This window comes from Varanus komodoensis, unplaced genomic scaffold (genome assembly GCF_004798865.1).
Source record: "Varanus komodoensis strain SLA01 unplaced genomic scaffold, ASM479886v1 scaffold3, whole genome shotgun sequence".
NCBI lineage: Eukaryota > Metazoa > Chordata > Lepidosauria > Squamata > Varanidae > Varanus > Varanus komodoensis.
The window spans coordinates 17,426,220-17,444,901 of record NW_025335761.1 but is presented as its reverse complement, the minus strand read 5'-3'; the positions used below and the strand labels follow the sequence as shown (position 1 = coordinate 17,444,901).

The following is an 18,682-nucleotide window of genomic DNA, read 5'->3' as shown; positions in this document are numbered from 1 at the left end:
CTGCTGAAGCTCTAACTGCGGGAAATATTAATTCTTGCCTGTAGACCAATGTGATATAGAGGAACGGGTAAATTATTTTAAATTGCATGTATGTAGTAGGTATTAACTTTCTAGCCAAAGCTCTCTGCGTGGTTCACAAAAAGTAAAAGCCTAAAATGTAACATGATAGAATGTACAACCTTTAGAAGCTTAAAGCAGAATAAAACTGAAGTCAAGTAAAATCCAGGAGCAATGTAAGCTCAAAAATAGAACACATTTAACAACAAAACTGAAGGCCCTCAAAGCCTGGGCAAATATTTATTTATTATTAGAAGCTTTTCTATCCCGTCCGCCACTAGTGTCTTGGGACAGCTTACAATAAAATATATCAGCCTGATGCTGAAAAGACCACAATGAGGTATCAGGTGGAGTCCTGCACAGAGCAGGGGCTGGGCCTGATGGCCTGCTGGCCCCTTCCAATTCCCCTATCCTTTGATTCTCTGTGGAAGGCCACCAGGATGCCACCACTTGGTGCAACACTATATCTGGCAGGGACAGCCAGAGGAGGGTCTCTGAACATGATCTTAGGAGGCAGACATGTTTAGACCCTGAGATCACAGTGGAGAGTCTGCAACTCTCACAAACGTGACTGCTTTCAGTTCTCTGAGCAATCCAGCTGATGCTGTGTGGACAAGGGGAAGCCTTGAAGGGAACCTACACTCCAGCCTTAGCTTCCACAATCCCGAGTGGCTAGTTTCAGAAGAATGACCCCTCCGGCATTATTTTTAAGATGCCTCTGAGAGCTCATGAAACTCCTGCCTATCACTCTACTCTGCACAGCCCTGCCAAATCGCGGCAAACTATTTCTGTTCGATGTAGGGCATCGCAGGCAGCGACTGCCTCAAACTACCCTCGCCAGATCACAGTGTGGAGCACCTAACCCCCCTGCCCCCATCACCAGCTCAGCCAGTCTGTGTAAGGATTTCTAATTGCTTGTGATGTGACTGGAAGCCCTTACTCTGCCTCTTAAAGGGACAGTGGGAGGGAGTGATGCAGAGTGAGGAGGATCCGGCCAGGGATGCAGCAAGCTTTAATAGGTCAGCTGGCCCTGCCCACATATCAGTATATCTGTAGCATGACTACTGCATCCCCTGCTCACATGCAGAGTGCCTGCAAACGCCTACCCCACCCTTTAACCTTTGAGGTGGGCAGGCCAGGCTGCTGCTACACAGGGTACTAATTTAGCCAAGGAAACTATTTAATTTCCAGACTTGCAGTTTATGAAATATGTCTGAGGAAAAAGCAGCTGCAAATCCCAGTGCTCAAATGATCCTTAGGGTCAAAATACCTAAGGGGGAAAATAGCCCAACAAGGACTCAGCATCCTTTGTTGTTGTTGCTGTTGTTAGTTGCGAAGTCGTGTTCGACCCATTGTGACCCCATGGACAACATTCCTCCAGGCCTTCCTGTCCTCCACCATCCTCCTGAGTCCACTTAAGCTCACACCAACTGCTTCAGTGACTCCATCCAGCCACCTCATTCTCTGCCGTTCCCTTCTTCTTTTGCCGTCAATTGTTCCCAGCATTAGACTCTTCTCCAGGGAGTCCTTCCTTCTCATTAGGTGGCCAAAGTATTTGAGTTTCATCTTCAGTATCAGGCCTTCTAAAGAGCAGTCAGGGTTGATCTCCTCTAGGACTGACCAGTTTGATCACCTTGCTGTCCAAGGGACTCGCAGGAGTCTCCTCCAGCACCACAATTCAAAGGCTTCAATCCTTTGGCACTCAGCCTTCCTTATGGTCCAACTTTCACTGCCATACATTGCAACTGGGAAAATCATAGCCTTGACTATATACACTTTTGTTGGCAGGGTGATGTCTCTGCTTTTTAGTAATAGGGGCTGATTATTGGAGGGGAAACAATGGAAAATCAGTTGGAAATGGAATGGAGTATCTTGGATAAGGGCAAGCAATAGGGACATTCTGCCCAGCAAAATTTCATTGCAGATCCTGCTTATATGTATTTAGAATTTGCACAGGTTATATATGTAAACTTTCCTATTTCATCCCTTATTCTCTGTATAGGTCAACTTCATTTCTTCTTTTCATTTTAAACAAATAAAAACACACAAAATACAGACAAGTCAAAACTGAGGAAGTGGAAGAATCAATTTTCATTAAATCATAAAGAATAAAATATTAGTATTTAACCTGCCCTTAAAGTTAGTATTCCAGTGGACTAATGAGTCCAGTTGGTAAGAAACAAGTCAGAATCATAACAGCTGCTTCCCTGCACATTATGCTACCCCCTATAAATGGATCTGTAGTAAAGACTCTACATTTACAGTGCTTATTGATTACTGTGATAAAACATAAGGATGCAGCACTTAAGAGCTGCTTCTTGTTTTTTTCTCAAGCAAAAGGTGGTGTTATATAACTTTGACAGAACCATCAATCTCATCATATGTTCCAAAGTTACCTATTTGTCTAACAATGTATTGTGGAGACAAGACAACAGCTCTATATTTCCAAGTATTTCCTCTTATATGCATTGGCCCCACTATTCCTTCTAAATGCTACCTAGGGTTTTCAGAAGACAAGTACCTGTCAGAATGACAAACAGCAAGGCAGTCAGGGAAAGAGAAAATAAAATGGAAAGTTCAAGTCTGAAAGACTGGAGGAAATTTAGATGTAATAGGCTGGAGCTAGACTTGCATTCAGTGGAGTTCCACTGGCACTAGAGAACAAGGGAAGTGTAGCCATTTTCTCTAATTCTCCTCTACCCTTGAAACTGTCATGCTGTTCTAGAAGGTTGGGAACAGTCCCCAAAACAATGCTAAAAGTGGTACAGGGCAATAAAGGCATGTGTGGGGAAATCAGAAAAAACCCCCACTCCTCTTCTGCTTTTGTTTGTGCCCTGCCGCCTCCACCGGGCTTTAGAATAATAGTTGAAGCAAATGGTATGGAATAACCTGCACTAAAAACACTACATGGAAAATGGCAGAATCTCATTGGATGCTCCAGGAAATTGCCTGGGCTCTGGCTGATGGGTCAGGTTCAGCTGGAGCAGGTCACCAAACCGGACTAGATTTCTAGGTGCCCTTGGCACCTGGATTTCTAGGTGCCACCAGAGCATTTTCAAAGGACCTGCACATTTTACAGACTCCTCTGACCCACCTTCTCACTGATTGAAGTCACAGCCATGCACAATGCATGGTTATACAAAAGTCCCAATGACTTTGATAGGACTGACTCCCTACCAAGTATACCTATCAATGCAAGTGTCAAACACAGCCTATTATTTGTGCCAGTCACAGACTCTCAGCCTAATCAACCTTACAGTGTTGTTGTTACAAAGATAAGAATGGAAAAAAACAGAACCCTGTAAGCGACTTTTTCTTTGCAAGAGGAACAAGGGTGGAATATACATGTAATACAATGATGATAATAACCATTCCCACCTGGTTGTGGTCCTGGACTGGATAAGAGCCAATAATCCAGACAGCTGGTTTGTCTGTCCAAGGAGGTAATGTTCATCCCATCTTATCCTGTCTCTACTTATACCTTAACACCTTCAATGGAGCGGCCTTCTGTAAGTTCCCCATTGTCTGAGGTGAGACAGGCGACCCAGAAGATATGGCCCTCTAATTGGTGACATCTTCCCAAAGAGGTCTAGTACCCACTTTCTTGCCCTTTTGCTGTCAAGCAAACCCATTTTGAACTCACTGAACATTTTACAAGCAAGTTTAATCCTCCAGTGAGCTTTATGCTGTTTTAATAATGTTGTGGTTTTGGGGGTACAATCCTCATCAGCTGAAAGCACAGACTTGTGCCAATTCCAGGCTGAACAGCAGCCTCCTTCCTTCCCTCCTGCCTACCCTCTCCCTGGTGCTAAATCTAGATGGTGGAAAATAGCCATCTCGATAAAAAGCAGGGCATGAGGGGAGGAGGTGCTGGAGACGGCTGCAGCCTCGTCTTGCCCCTTGCACCGCATGCTTGTAAGATTCTGCGTTTGGAGGCTTGCAAGCATCTGCTGCAGGGGAGAAAGGATTCAACCCTTAGTTTATTATTATATTGCTACATTTATTATGTTACTAAACATTTTAATTGTTTTATTCTTTTTATATATATAAAATAATTGCAGGGCAGTATGAAAAAAATAGGTGAATGAGAAATTTTAAAAACAAAATGATCCCATAAGACAACAATGCATTATTCAGTTTTTTGTTTGTCCCAGTTGACTACATACTTTCTTTGTGCAACTGCAGTACTTACTGAAAACCCAGGGAAGTTGGATTTCTCTCTCTCTCTCTCTCTCTCCCCCCCCCCCCCCCCCCCCCCCCCCCCTTCCTTCCTTCCTTCCTTCCTTCCTTCGCAAATGCTGATCCAGGGAAATTTATCAAAAAATCAATGCGACTGCATTTTGGGTCTGAAGATCGAAGTTTTACAAAAGCAACCATAGAATTGGTGTGTGACCATTAGAGGGCGCCCCAAAGCTATTCTATCATGCAGAATTTCCTTGTAGAACAGGAGGTGCTAGCACCGGCTATGGACTTCTTTAGAAAATGCAAATGAATCAATATCTCAGATTAATCAGTAGGAACATGAACTGTGCCCTAGCTAAAGTGAACACTTGCTTCGCTGGCTTCTGTTTTTGGTGGCCTTTTGCATGGGCCCGGCATCACACAGGGGAGGTGCACAAGGCAGGGCCTCTAACAGTGACCTGAGTGAGTGGGTAGCTTCACCTGGGAGAAAGCTGCACACATATCCTGAGCATCAAGGCTGGCTTCAAGGTTAGACATGGTTGGGCACCTGCTAAGGGGCTGACGGCCCAGCAGGGGCCCTCCTGGAATTGCTCCTCTTTATCATTGCAACCAGGAGGGGTAATACTGGTTACACTAACTAGATCTGATCAATTTAAAGAAAGAGCTCATTTATTAGGTTGGTCCTCTGTCCATTATCCTTCCACCAGCAGGCAAAGAGGTTTTATTCAGGTAAGCCTTTAGCATATAAATGGATCTGTTGCTCTCTGAAGGGGTTTCTCATTGATTGGTGCTGGATATTTTTTATTTCCATTATTTTTGTGCTTTTAATTTTGTTTTTAAATTAATTTTTAATTTAGGATTGAAATAAGGTTTTAAGCTGGGTTTAGTGTTAGCAGCCTTGAGTGCCAGTGTTGCATAGAAAGGTGGGATGAAAATTAAATGAGTAACTTAGATAAAGTTTGGTCTGCATTAAGAGAATAGACAGCACCTCCCTGCATCTCTACACACTTCTCTTGTCACTCCTGCATTTTTAAAACACATGTATGTTTGAATCCAAATGTGTAGCTCAAGATAGGGAGTGAGGCCTAGTGGTGCACTTAGGGCATTTTAATGACTTACAAGGGAGGGATACTCCTTAGATGGCAATGCATATTACCTCCGCTTAGGGTGGAATCCTTGACATGTTTAGGTAGAAGACAGTCCTTTAAAATACAGTTAAGCAAAACTGCAGTATGCCCAGACACGACCATAAAAGTTATTTTGAAGCTTTGGTTGAAAAAAAGGCCATAACCATTGCATGTCTAGACAGAAAAGGTCCCTTGGGGTACAGTCCTGTTCCCCCCACAGCAGATGCAGGTAAACCCCCAAACATCCAAAGGCAGGAGTGAGGGGTGGTGGCAGTGAACTCCGCAGCTGCCACTGCATCTTCTTTAGATGGCCAACCTTGGGAGTCTAGATGAAGGGCTGGGGGGGGGGGAGGCAGAGGGGAGGGAAGGAGACTGGGCACTGATAGGACCTGCTGTAAGCCCTCAGCCCCAGCATCGTCCCCTCCTTGCCCCCCCAACATCCCTTTTGCCCTCTCTGAGAACCTGTTGCATCCAGGGGGGAAAGCTGGCACAGGCCTTTCCATGGCAACCATGGAGGGGGCAGGAGTTCAGTCTTCAGTGACCAAGCTCCTAAGTGGCAGGGTGTTAGAACTGGGATACTGAAGAATCCTATGGCGTCCCAAGCAATAGCGGGAGGCCATAGGGTTGCACTTTAAACTACAGTAGAGCAAAACTGCAACATAGTCAGGGAGAAGAATAAAAGACATAAAAGCAGCAGTTGAAAGAGACAGTTGGGGCCCAATCCTATGCATGTTTAGGCATAAAAGAGCCCTATGATCCCCATGGTGGGTGGGAGATGCTGAGAGTTATAGGCCTTTTGCTTGTCTAAATACGCATAGGATTGCACCCTCGCTTAACATTGTGGAAAGTGAGCACTTCTGCATTTCACAGAATCATGGAATAGTAGAGTTTTTGCAGGACACCAGTTTACACCATCCAGCTCAGATGACTGTCCAGTTTCTTTTTGAATGTCTCTAGTGTGGGAGAGCCCACCACCTCTCTAGGCAGCTGGTTCCACTGTCATATTGCTCTGACAGTCAGGAAGCTTTTCCTGATATCTAGCTTGAATCTGGGTTGTCACAACTTGAATTGATTTTTCCGTGTCCTACACCCTGGCATCAGCAAGAAAAGATCTTGACCTTCCTCTTTCCTCTTTGTGACAGCCTTTGAGGTACTTACAGAGGGATATCATGTTGCCCCTCAGTCTTCTCTTCTCAAGGCTGAACATATGCAGTTCTCTCAGTCTCTCCTCATAGGACAATGTTTCAAACTCTGGATCAATTTTGTTGCTCCCCTATGGACACTTTTTAGTTTTTCTGCATCTTTCTTACATTTTGGTGCCCAGAACTGGACACAATATTCCAGATGAAGTCTGACTAGTGAATAGTATAGGGGAACTATTACTACTCCTGAATTGGAATTAATTCTTCTATTCATGCATCCCAAAATTGCACATGCCCTTTTTTGTGGCTGCACTGCATTTGTGGCTCATATCTAGCCTGTTATCCACAATAACTCAAAGGTCTTTTTCAGTTCTGTTGAGTCATGCATTCCCCATCTTTATCGACGCCCTGGTCAAGGGAAAGCTGGAGCAGTCTAGCAATGCTTTCCAGGTCCTTGATACAAGACAGAAAGGAATATAATATTGGAGGGAGGCTAAGCAATAAAAATTAGCTAAATCTTATTACTCAATCATCATTTCAGAGAGATACTGCAGCCAAGAAATTAGAAGACCGAGACTCGGAGAAGCAGCAATGAAGGAACTCGAGATCATCAAGTGTAAGGATGTTTCACTGGAAACAAAGGCCCGAATCATCCACAGTACTGCATAACTGATCACTATGCATGGGCGTGAAAGTTGTGCAGAAAAGAAAGCTGACAGGGAAAAAAATGATATGTTCCAAACATGATGCTGGAGGAGAGCTTTGCAAATATTTAGTGTTATTATTGTATTATTTAGTGTATAATTTTAGTATTTATGTGTTGTGAGCCGCCCCGAGGCTTTGTTGCGATGGGGCGGCATAGAAATGTTTTAAAATAAATAAATGAATAAATAATAATAAATAAATATGCTGGACCAATAAGAAGACAAACAAGTGGGACCTAAATCTAATCAAACCAGGACATTCCCTGGAAGCAAGAAATGACAAAACTGAAGCTTTTGTATTTCAGGCACATCATGAGAAGGCAAAACTCTCTGGAGAAGACAATCATATTAGGGAAAATCAAAGACAGAAGGAGAAGAGGAAGACCAACGATGAGATGGAACAATTCCATAAAGGAAGCCACAGCCTTGAGTCTTCAAGAGATGAGGAGGGCTGCCAAGGACAGGATATTTGGAAGGACATTCATTCGTAAAATCACCATAAGTTGGTGAGTGGACAGCATGTACCAACAATAACAAATTTTATTAAAGCACATAAATAAGCAAAGCTCTCACTAAATTTAGATCAAGTTGCAAAATTAAGAAATCAGTCCCTGAGCTGTCCTGCTCTTAAAACAAGTCTCAGATGTGATTTAATTTAGTAATAGAGAAATGGAATTATATCAGACTATTCCAATGAAGAAGAAATCTTCTTTTATCTTATTCCTTGATAGAAGTCTGGGAGTGTCTGGAAACCCTTAACGGCTAGAAAAAAATGCTTGAGCTCTGCACCATACTGGAAACATTAATTGGAGAGCTGTGAAGGAAGAACATGAAATCCTTTCATGTTCCTCTCAGTCTCATCAGAAATTGAACTTGCAACCTACAATTTAAAGTACTATAATCTCAGTTTCTCAACTCCAAGCTGTTAAGAGGTTCTCTTTTTCGAAAAACAAAAATCCTATGGCCATGCCTGAATTCTGGTTGCCTGGCTGGCATGCATGAGGGACGGGTATCTGTGATCTGCTAAATTTTCTAATGCGCATCTTTGAACACCTGATTTCAGTCAATTCTAGAAGGGAAGCTCTGTGGGGTCCCTTTATGAACTGCTCACATGTAAGGAGCATCACATGATTACTGGGATCATGGAGGGAGCCTGAATCTTTGTGCCCCTGCTGCAGAACCTACATTGGCTGGATCAGACTTGCAGGTTGGAGGTGCCTCAGTCTTGCTTGAGCTGATGAAACACTTGGGTTACTTTGGAAGAAGATGCCCCCCAGGGATGCTTAAAAAGCAAAGGAAAGAAATGGTGTGACTTCCACTCCCCCCCTCTTCCCCAGAAAGATTATGGGCTTTGTGAGGCAGAATTATTTATATATGTGCCCATGTGCTTCATTACCAAATTGGAATAAAACTTGAAATCTGATATGATCCCTTATCTGATCAATAGAAAAAAGCTTCAGGATCACTTTTAGAGGAGGAGAGGTGTCTAAATGCTTATTCACCTTCTTCCACTCCTCTCTGTAGTTCCATTCCATCCTGTCCTCCCCTCACTCTTGCTCTCATTCTCTCTTTCTTGAGAGTAGATAGAATTTTTTTTTTATTATAGTCCCTGATAGCCAAGAAGTCTATTAGCTCGATCAAATCAATCTGAATAGTCAGCCCAGGCTATTTGGTTTCCTTTGACTGCTTTGCCAATGACATTTCATTTCTAATTTTAACATTCATTCATACATGCACGCATGCATCACATTTCTTTATCAGTCAATAGCTAAAGTGCTTTGGGAGCTTCCTAAAAATTCCTATGCCATTCCTAATCCATTTGTATAGGCCTGCTTTGTGTGATCGCAGAGCAGTTAACAAGCCACAATGGCTTGTTATCCACTCTGTGCATGCAGCTGGATTTGCATTATTACCCTCAATTGCATGGCTTCTCATGTTGTCTGAACCTGGTGAGGGCAGCTTGTTTGGGTGGGTAAAAATCACCCAGAACTTATGCCCTTTGTAGAGCTTTGCTGGTTGCTTTTTTCTGTCATTCCCTGATCATTTGTAACATTTTATATAAATCAATGCTGCTATATATGTCTTCTAATGCTCTAATATACGTAGTCATTGCTCTAATTTCCTGGAAAAGTGAAGTGATGCAACAAAGATTTTTATCCTGTATAGAGTGAGAAATCCCTGATGTTCAAGTTGGACTCTGAAAAGGAAGAGGCACTCGAGATCATACTGCCAATAGACATTGGCTAGTGGACTGCACCCAGGAATTTTAGAAGTTCAGTCTATGTTTCATAGGCTATGACATAGTCTTTGACTGTGTGAATCTGACCTTCATGAGAAGCTCTGGATGGTCCTGAAATAAATGGGCATGCCCCAGCATTTGATTGTCTTGATACACAATGGTTTTCATGGTCAAGTAGCTACAGTTAGGACAGAGTAAAGAGAAACGGAATGGTTTCCTATAGGCAAAGGTGTCAGACAAATGTGTATTTTATCTCCCTATTTGTTCAATCCATATGCAGAATACAACTTAAATAAAGCTGGATTAGGATCAGAGAAAGGAATGAAAATTGGTGGAAGAAACATCAGTTACTTATATTATATACCAAGCCATATTGGTGTATAATATAATTGGTGTATAATATAATTTTCTATATAAATGTAATATTGTTTTTGGGCAAATAAACCAATTGATTCATGTCAGCTGAAATCCTGAATCTGTGGTCGTTGACACAGGTCATGCTTTACCTCCTTACCTGCTGGATCATAGAGGCACACATTTGAACTCATATCACACAACCAAATTACCAATACGCAGAAGTCAATTGGAAGCTGATAGGTGTGAAAGGATGATTTGAAACAAGGGAGTAAAGAGATTTAAAAGGGTAACAAAGAAAATTACTTAGCCCAAAGGAGAGGAGGAGCCAGAATCAGATAGCACAAGGTATGGGGAAACAGACACTTAGGCAGGAGGGCCAAATACTTCCTGATTGTTTATTGACAAGCTGGGCAGAACAAAATGAGCCTATTGTAGCCCACCGGGGGCAGGGCTGGATTGGGAAGAAGGGCCGGTGTTGGGGCAGCGTGGAGTAGGCGGGTGGAAAGAGTGTAAACTTTTGGTACCCCAGCCAATCGGGGAAAAGAGGAGGGAAGAAGCGACCGGGAGCAGGGTTCAAAAGGGGAAGGCGAGCATGTGCTCAGGTGAACAGAAAAGTGGGAAGGAAACCATTTTTTTTCTGTTCCCTTCATTGCAACAAAGTTTTAAAAAGAACTCTCTGCATGCCTGGAATATATTTCTCTTCCAACGGAAAGGAAAGAGTGATCATAACAAAGCTGCATGAACAAGCTGTTTCCATAGGCTGTGGTAGCCTTACCAAATAACTAATCAATTTTGCATTGATTAGATGTTAAGACAGAAAAAAGTCCTACAGCGCCTAACATTTCCCAGGCAAATGCTAAGAGTTGTAGGACCCTTTTTCTATCTAAACATGCATAAGATTGTGCCCTTGTTAGTCTGTTTCAACCTGTGCTTTAAGACACCTTTTACACAGCTGCCTAGTTATGCTTTGAGTTTATTATATTGCATTTTATATGTGTAGTTGTTCTGTTTTTATTCCTGTGCAAGCTTTCTTGTAAGAGCTATGCCCTTAAAAGTCACCCTATAAAGAAAGAAAGACTCAGAAGCAGCAACTGCTAATGTTCTAACTCAGAAAGTTTTTTCCAGGTCATGGAGGAAGCCAATGCACAGCCATGAGGAAGGACACCTCTGGAAGGTGAGCATCCCAGGGCCCACTGCAGGTGAGGGCTCTGATGACTGATCACACAGAGAAGTTCATGGTTTGTGGGATCTTGGTTCTGTCTTCAGTGACTCCTAAAAGAGAGTCAGTTATGGTGGAGCTCAAGAATCAAGTTGTAGGAATTTTCTGCATGCTCTAAAAAGCTCTCATACTAAGTCCCCAGTTAAGGAAGCAGTTAGGATAGAAAAAAAAAAAAATAGAGAGTGTACTGTGCACATTTCTGCTTCTTAAAAACAAAGATTGTGGCTTTTGAGATATTTTTTTCTGGCTTTCAGCTGCTGACTATTCACATCTAATATAGACAAGCTGCAATTCTGAAGCCAGCTGTACTGAATGAGTCACACCTATTTCATCTGGAGTGTTGCAATGAATACGGACTTTAAGAGGATTTTTTCCCATGCAGAGAAAATCTCCACTTTTAAGTAGAATGTGTTGTTTTGTTCCGTAGGTTTAACACCAGCATTTTATTAATGGTCTCCAAGTGCCCAATCTGAGGAATGGGCTCCCCCCTGGCTATCAGAATGAAAGTGCTATCATGCAGTGTGCTTATTTTGAAATGCAGGTGGCCCCTGCCTTCCTAAAAAGCATGCTGGAGGCCCTGACAGCATCAACATCTCCACAATGATTCCCAAATCAGACTACACCAAGGCAATGAAAATGTAAACAACTCACAGGCAGGCTCTACATAACTGTTCACCAACCAGCAAATTCTGTGCCCATCCGAAGTTCAACTTAATCTGGTCACAGGGTGGGGTTCAGCATTAGCTATCAGTAAATGAATGGGGTTGGATCCAGATTTAGGCATGTGAAAGAGGACTGCCAACAGCAGGCTACCTTATCCCCTCCAGCTGCCAGCATGGCCAATGATCAGAGATGATTGGGTTTGTAGTCCAGCAACATTTGGAAGGTACCAGATTGGTGAAACTCTTTAGGGCTGTTGAGGGGTATAGAGATTTAAGCCAGCACTTTGAACAATGCCTAGGAGCAGGTAGCGAGCTAATGCTAGGGACAGGCAGATTGTGTGTTTTATGGCATGGGGACCATCTGGCTATGGTGTTAAAACAGTTTCAGTTGCTAAAGTGCGCCAAAGAGGACAAGAGAGGAGAGAGATCTGCTAATTTGTAGGTATAGATACAGCTACAGAAATGGTCACTGAATCTAAATAAAAATAGACTGCATCTCACCATAGTTGGGAAGACAGCAACCAGGTGACCCTGTGTGATTGCTTAGTCCAACTGTCCAGGTACTAACTGTGGGTGGACATCTTAAAGACCCTCTTGTTTGCCCTTGCTACACCTCTTGTTCTTTAAAAACAGACTTGAACTGGACAGCCCTTCATACAGAGGAGACAGCCAAATAGATGTGCGTGACCATCCTGCAGTTGGCACACAGCTCATGTTGGCTGCTTAAACTCCGCTAAGCAGGACTGGCTAAGCAGCGGTTGCACAAGTAACAAGGCAAGTGCTTCCTGTGCTGGCAAGCGGATGGGACTTGGCAGGGTGTACACGGGGACTGAGGTGTCTTGTGGTGGGTACATTCTTGGACTATGACCAGTTGGCTTAGGTTCATTTCCCTCTCCCACCCCACCTTGAGGCTTCCAGGGAGACATGGTCCTGTCCTACTTCACAGAGTTATTTTAAGCTTAAAAATAACCCTCCTGAGCTGCCTGTAGGAAATTTGGGATAAAGATGGCCTAAATGAAAGGCCCAGCCAGGGTTGACTTAGTGTCACTGGTGCGCTAATCTTACTGCTGTACACATCTTAGTACAGAAATCTGCTGGGCACTATTCTCATGCACAAAGCATGGCCATGTGGATGGTGTACCGGGCTTGATCCTGGGAAACCCGCGTTCAGATTCCAGTTTAGTGACAGAGGCAGGTTCTGTCTGTTCACATCTGTTCGAGAAGACCTATACTCTGAGAGCTGGAAGACTGTATTTTTTTGTTCACATGTAGCATGCTAATTAATTTTAAATATTTGCTTTAAGCCCAAATTGTCTGGATGTGTTATAAGAAATCAAGAGACTGGACATGTGCAGCTAAGTGTTCAAGAAAGTTTACCAGGCCGCCAATTGGTTCACTTGGTCCCCTCTACCAAACAAATAAGTCCTTTGAACTAGTTCCTCTCTACCTGAGACACTGAGGAAGAGAAAGTATGTTATCCCTTGGAGAGCCAGGTTTTCTTCTTCATCACTTCCACTTGTCTCTCCCTCTCTCTCTCTCTCTAGCATGTTGTGCTGCTGCTGCTTCCTCCTCCTCCCCCCCTCCCCTTCCTATTTGAACCATTTAAGTAAACCAGAGCTGGTAAGTATGTGGATCCCTGGAAATTATTCAGTGGTGGGCTTTGAAAAATGGTGGATGAGGTGGACCAGCAACAAACCACTAATACTGTAGCAGAGCCCTTGGATCTCATCAGACTTCGTCTGGATGAATGAATTTATGTGAAAATGAGGAATGACTGAGAACTTCAAGGCAGATCACATGCTTATGATCAGCATTTAAAAATGATTTTGGGTGATGTTGAAGAGACTGTGACAACAATAGAGAATGCTGAAGAAACATATGAAGAGATGTATAAATCCACCAAGAGGAATATTCCAGTGCTGTCTGTCAGAGGAGATGGAGCTGTACTTGTTGCTTCTCCACTGAGGGTTGGCTGAACCCATGAGAAATGTATCCCTTGGAAAACAATGGGCCTCAAGATACTGGCTTCTGTTCTCCTGAATACTAAGACTCTGCACGCAATTTTACAGGAGATTCTTCCACCTGACTCTGTGTTGTTCAAGAGGCAAGAACTCATTTGGCAAATAGAGGACATGAAAGAGTTTTCCTACACTAGTTTAAATGCTATTTTCTTATGTACCAGTGCAGTGGACTTAACTTTATAGTTAACACGTATGTTAGAAGTGCATTCCTTTTTTAAAAAAATAAACCTTTTGTTGGTTTACTGAAAAAAGAAAAAAATACTTAGTGGCCCTGGCACCTGTTGCCCCACCCACACTCACCACTGTGTTCAAAAGGGTGCAGTAACCTTGGTGGGCTCTTCACACATGCAGTTTTCCTTGTTGGGCTTTTGTAAGATTGCAGCGCTGCATCAATAACAGCAGAAAAGGCAAGTTCCTTTGTCCTGGATGCCAATATTGATTTGCATAGGAACATCAGCCAAAACATTTTTGCTTCTGGACACTAAACAGTTTAGGGTTTTTTTAAATACTGAAGGTCATGACAACACTAGAAACTCTAGTGTTTTTAAGCATTTTTAGGACCACAACCAGCTACAAAGTCAAGTGCATTTGTTTATTTTATTGGGTTAAAGCACTTTGTCTTCACTCTGAGCTAAAACGTGGCCAATTTTGATCCAGCCAGTGTGGAAAAGTGGTTTGAGGTGGAATAGTTGTTTGTTGTGCTAATGCATGCAGAATTAATTCCTAGAGTGTGCCAAGGGCAGATGGAAAATTTCTGTCTTAGTAATGCAACACATTCATTGTAATAGCACATTTAAGAACTAACCACTTCATCACACAGCTCAAACAATCACAAACACAAAAAAGTACACTGCCTTACTGGTTTCTTAAAACAATACGTGAACATGAACTAAGACAGAAAGTCAGGTGCAAACACATAAGCTATATGTTCAAGTCAAAGCAGTGTAATGTGCTAGGCCATGAACCCTCCTCTGCAGATCCTGCTATGCCACAGCTGTCAGTGCAAAACAGTGACCGAATGTGCATGTTCTGAAATGTTACTAACCCTGTATGCAAATACAGCCCCTGTAAATCCACAACCAGATGCTGCACAAGCAAAACCTCACACAGGTTGCCGTCTAAGTACACCTCTCCTGCAGAAATATGACTGAATCTTGCTTCAGGCAAGAAGCTTTCACTGGGCAATCTTTCCTCCTCACGCACAGTCCGCATTCCTATTTCAAGCACAAGCTGTGCTGCCCTTGGTATTACCTGTCCGACTTGACTTCCTCTCTCCAAAGGCCCCTCTGAAGTTGGCCAGGCATCTTATTACGCTGCACACCCACCGCAGTGAGCTTTCAGGCGGAGGCTACCAGCTGCTCCAGGCTTCATCTGCTTTCATGGACCACTAACCTGACAGGGCTGCTTCATCCTGCTGTACACCCCTTGCTGGCAACTACTTTTTAAACTGTATTTTACATCAAGCTAGAAACGTATCGTCACCTATGCACCCCCAAACAAGCTAAGACCCTGGCAAAACTCTCCTCCGCACCTCCTCCTCATCTGTGAAGTAACTGTTGGTTTGACACAGACTTTCTCATGCACCTCAGCTGTGCAGCTCTATTTTCCTATCACTGAGAGCAGGGACACCCCAAACTTTCGAGAGATTGGCACGGGCAGTGTCACAAAATGGCTGCCAGGGAGCTTGTCCATTTAAAAACTGGTGGGCACGATCAGTCGCAAAATGCTAATTTCCCAAAGGTAAACTGATGGGTTGGACACGACTTTGTGACTAACAACAACAACAACAAACTGTTGGGATTAAAAAAGCAACTTCTCCAAAACATAAAATCACTTGTTTGAACCTAAATAAATATTGTGCAGGGGGGCAGCTCTTAGCTTTGCGGCAAGACAACTTTACAATTATTATTATTATTGTTATTATTAATTAGAGTAACCTTAAGAAAGAAAATACAAATCAGGGAGTGGAGGGATCAAGGTGGCGCCAGGAGCCATCAGGCTGGAGATGTCAGATTTCGCTTGTTGACTTGGAGCGAGCAGCTGAGGCACAGCAGGGGAAATGCTTCCTGTTGTCTGCTTTGTTGGTCTGGACACTGGGGGGAAAGGGGGTTGAACGGGCCCTTTGAGTCTTGACTTGTGAGGAAGTGGCGGTCGTGCACGTTTGTGAGTGTGTGAAAACCTATCAGCAAATGATCTTTTCTGGAGCAGTTCAAGGATTTGGCCACTGGATGGGGATCTTGTATGAAAAATGGGAAATCAAATAACCTGGTTATTCTGCCTTCCGTTGGCTCCCTTTTTAAAAAGGAATCTATGCTAAGTCTTGGCCAAGGTAGATTATGGGCATCCACAGACACACTGATTTTGAATCTGCAATTATTAAACGTTCAGAATGCTCCTTAATTTGTTAGCTTGAACAGGGTGGCTTTGAAATTGACATCATGTCTATTTACTTAGGCAAAGTCAGTCAGCAGTGGCACAGAATGACAGAGAGGAAAGAGGAAAAGTTCAGATTCATTCCTACACTGTCACAGATGCAAGTACACAAATAGTGTGATAGCACAGCAGATCAAATCTAATGTTTGTTTTCTGTGACATCCTTCTATATACTTCTACTATAATAGACATATATAGACAAATGGCTCATGACATCGTCAGATCTAGTAAAATAATACATACGGAGAAGTTCCACTCATTTATTTCCTTGTTTCTTCCCTGTTCTACAGCACCTTTAACATCTAATTAGTGTTCAATTAGCATTTAATATTTGGAGAGCAACACCCACAACTAACTGCTTCGGTTCTTACACTGATGTGATCAGCTAAGACACTTGTTTGCTTCAAAGGATAAAGCACAAGGCAGCGGGGAAGCTCCAGAGACAACAGAGTGAAAAGGATTCTGGCAGTTACATGATTCTGCAAGTCAGTGTGCAAGAATAAATAGAAGACTTTGACCTACACAAACTTAGCTCAAGAACTTAATCAGAGACATGATACGCAATTACTCCACAGCAATTGGAGTGAAAACTTAGCTCACACTGCTAGCAGCTTATTTTCAGAAAAGCATATTGTCACAGGTAATGTCTAGTATGGAATGCTTGGGGAAGCCACAACAACAATACAAGTTGGATGGTGGTGTTGTTACATGCTGTCAAGTCACCTCTAACCTATGGTGACCCTATGAATGAGTGTCCTCAAAATGACGTCTCCTCGACAGCCCTGCTCAGCTCTTGTAAAATCAAGGCTGTGCCTTCCTTGATGGAATTGATCCATCTCATATTTGGTGGTGGTGGTCATTGTCTTCTTCTTCTTCCTTCAACTTTCCCCAGCATTATTGTCTTCTCCAGTGAGCCTTGCCTTCTCATGATGTGCCTGAAGTACAACAGTCTCAGTTTCATCATTTTTGCTTCTGGGGAAAGTTCTGACTTAATTTGTCCTATGACCAAATTATTAATCTTTCTGTTGGTCCAGGGAATTCACAAAGCACCATTTTTCAAATGCATCTAATAAAAATTCAGTATCATAAAGTCATAACAAGTAGTTACAGCTCTTTCTTTTTTCATTTTTACTCTAGAGTAGGCATGGCTGGGACTGATTCAGTTCCTAGTGCCAGGGGTAGAGTGGCTTTAAGTTTCAGGCCTGCATTGTAAGAACCACTTTACAAAATTATGTTTGTTTGTTGCCATGGGTTTCTTTTTCATGTGAATACAGGAGGTGAAACAGACCTGTGTGTTCATTACTATTTATGTAATTACCAGATTTATATACTGATCCACATTAAACAGACTGTAGTGCAACGAGTGTAACATGACCCAGCTCTTGAGGCTCCAGAAGGTGGTGGTGGTGGGGGGTTAATCCAGGAACTGACAAAATCCTGGAAATTTCAGATGCCAGCCTACTGGGAATCTGCTGCCCAAGGCCTTTGGAAAACTTCATCCTCCCTTTGGTGTTAAGGGGGTGAGAAATATCAGAATTGGCCTCAAGGATGCTGGAGATAAGGCAAAGGCTAAGGACCAGCTCCTGGAGTAAATGGCTGGCCCTGGGAACTGGGAGATGGGCCATCATCCCATGGTCAGTTGACCTAGGGTGGGGGTGCAGGATAAAGCCTGAAGAACAGAGCAGCCCCTTGTTCCTCTCCTGGGAGCTTCCATTCTGCTGCCAGTTCTCTGTGCCGAAGAGCACTATGGCATCCTGTGTGGTTAGAAAGTGGAATTTCTGTGTACAGGCAAGGGTAGAAGCTGTTTATTATTTTGCTGGCCTAGAGGGCCAGCAAGGTTCATGACTGTCTGTAACTTGTCTTGTGGCTGCTGTCCAATTCCCCTTGCCCCCTCCCTTCCCTTCTTTCCTGTTTTTATCCCTTTTTAGATTCCAAGTTTTAATTCCTTTGCTCCTCTATTTTAAGCTTTTAATAAACTTGTTTGCTTCCCACACTTTGTCCGTCATGTGCTGAATCTAGTGGCAGGTCCCGGGTACTGGGACCAGGGATTTTCTGGACTGAATTTTGCTCAGGTAGCTGGGGAAGTGCAGGAATCCCTGATGGCTTCCCATTACAATGAGCACGAAAGCAATCAAAAATAAACAAGAATAAGACATCACATTAAGGCAGAATGCCAACCGAAAACCATGGCTGGCAAGTCAAAGAAGACTTCTTGGAATAAAAATGTTTCCAGGAAGGGCCAGCATCCACACAGTGCTGGTGCATGCCTGATCTACAAAGGCCAGGAGCTCCACAGAAAGGGAGCTACCACCCTGGAGGCTCTTCTCTGGTGGACCCCAGAAGGTCTTGTGGAACCTCCAGGAGCATGACTCCTGATGACCTTTGTGACCCGGCAGGTTGATATGGGAGGAGTCGCTTTCTCTCAGGTATCCTGGTCTCAAGCTGTTTAGCACCACCAGCACCAAATTCTGAAACTGGCATATACACATGAATAAGTGGCAGGCAGCATGCATGTTACTTCCTGGATGTGAAGGAAATA

General features: G+C 43.3%; 2 protein-coding genes across 7 annotated transcripts in view; one reads left to right on the top strand and one right to left on the bottom strand.

Moving 5' to 3' along the window:
* RGS6 (regulator of G protein signaling 6) overlaps positions 1 to 18,682 on the bottom strand; it is a 257,675-nt gene that overhangs the window by 75,644 nt on the left and 163,349 nt on the right. The window lies entirely within an intron of this gene.
* Positions 13,357 to 16,899, top strand: LOC123026618 (U6 snRNA-associated Sm-like protein LSm3). The gene is given in 1 exon segment (XM_044436439.1): positions 13,357 to 16,899. A coding segment is annotated over 1 exon segment (309 nt). The 3' UTR covers positions 13,666 to 16,899.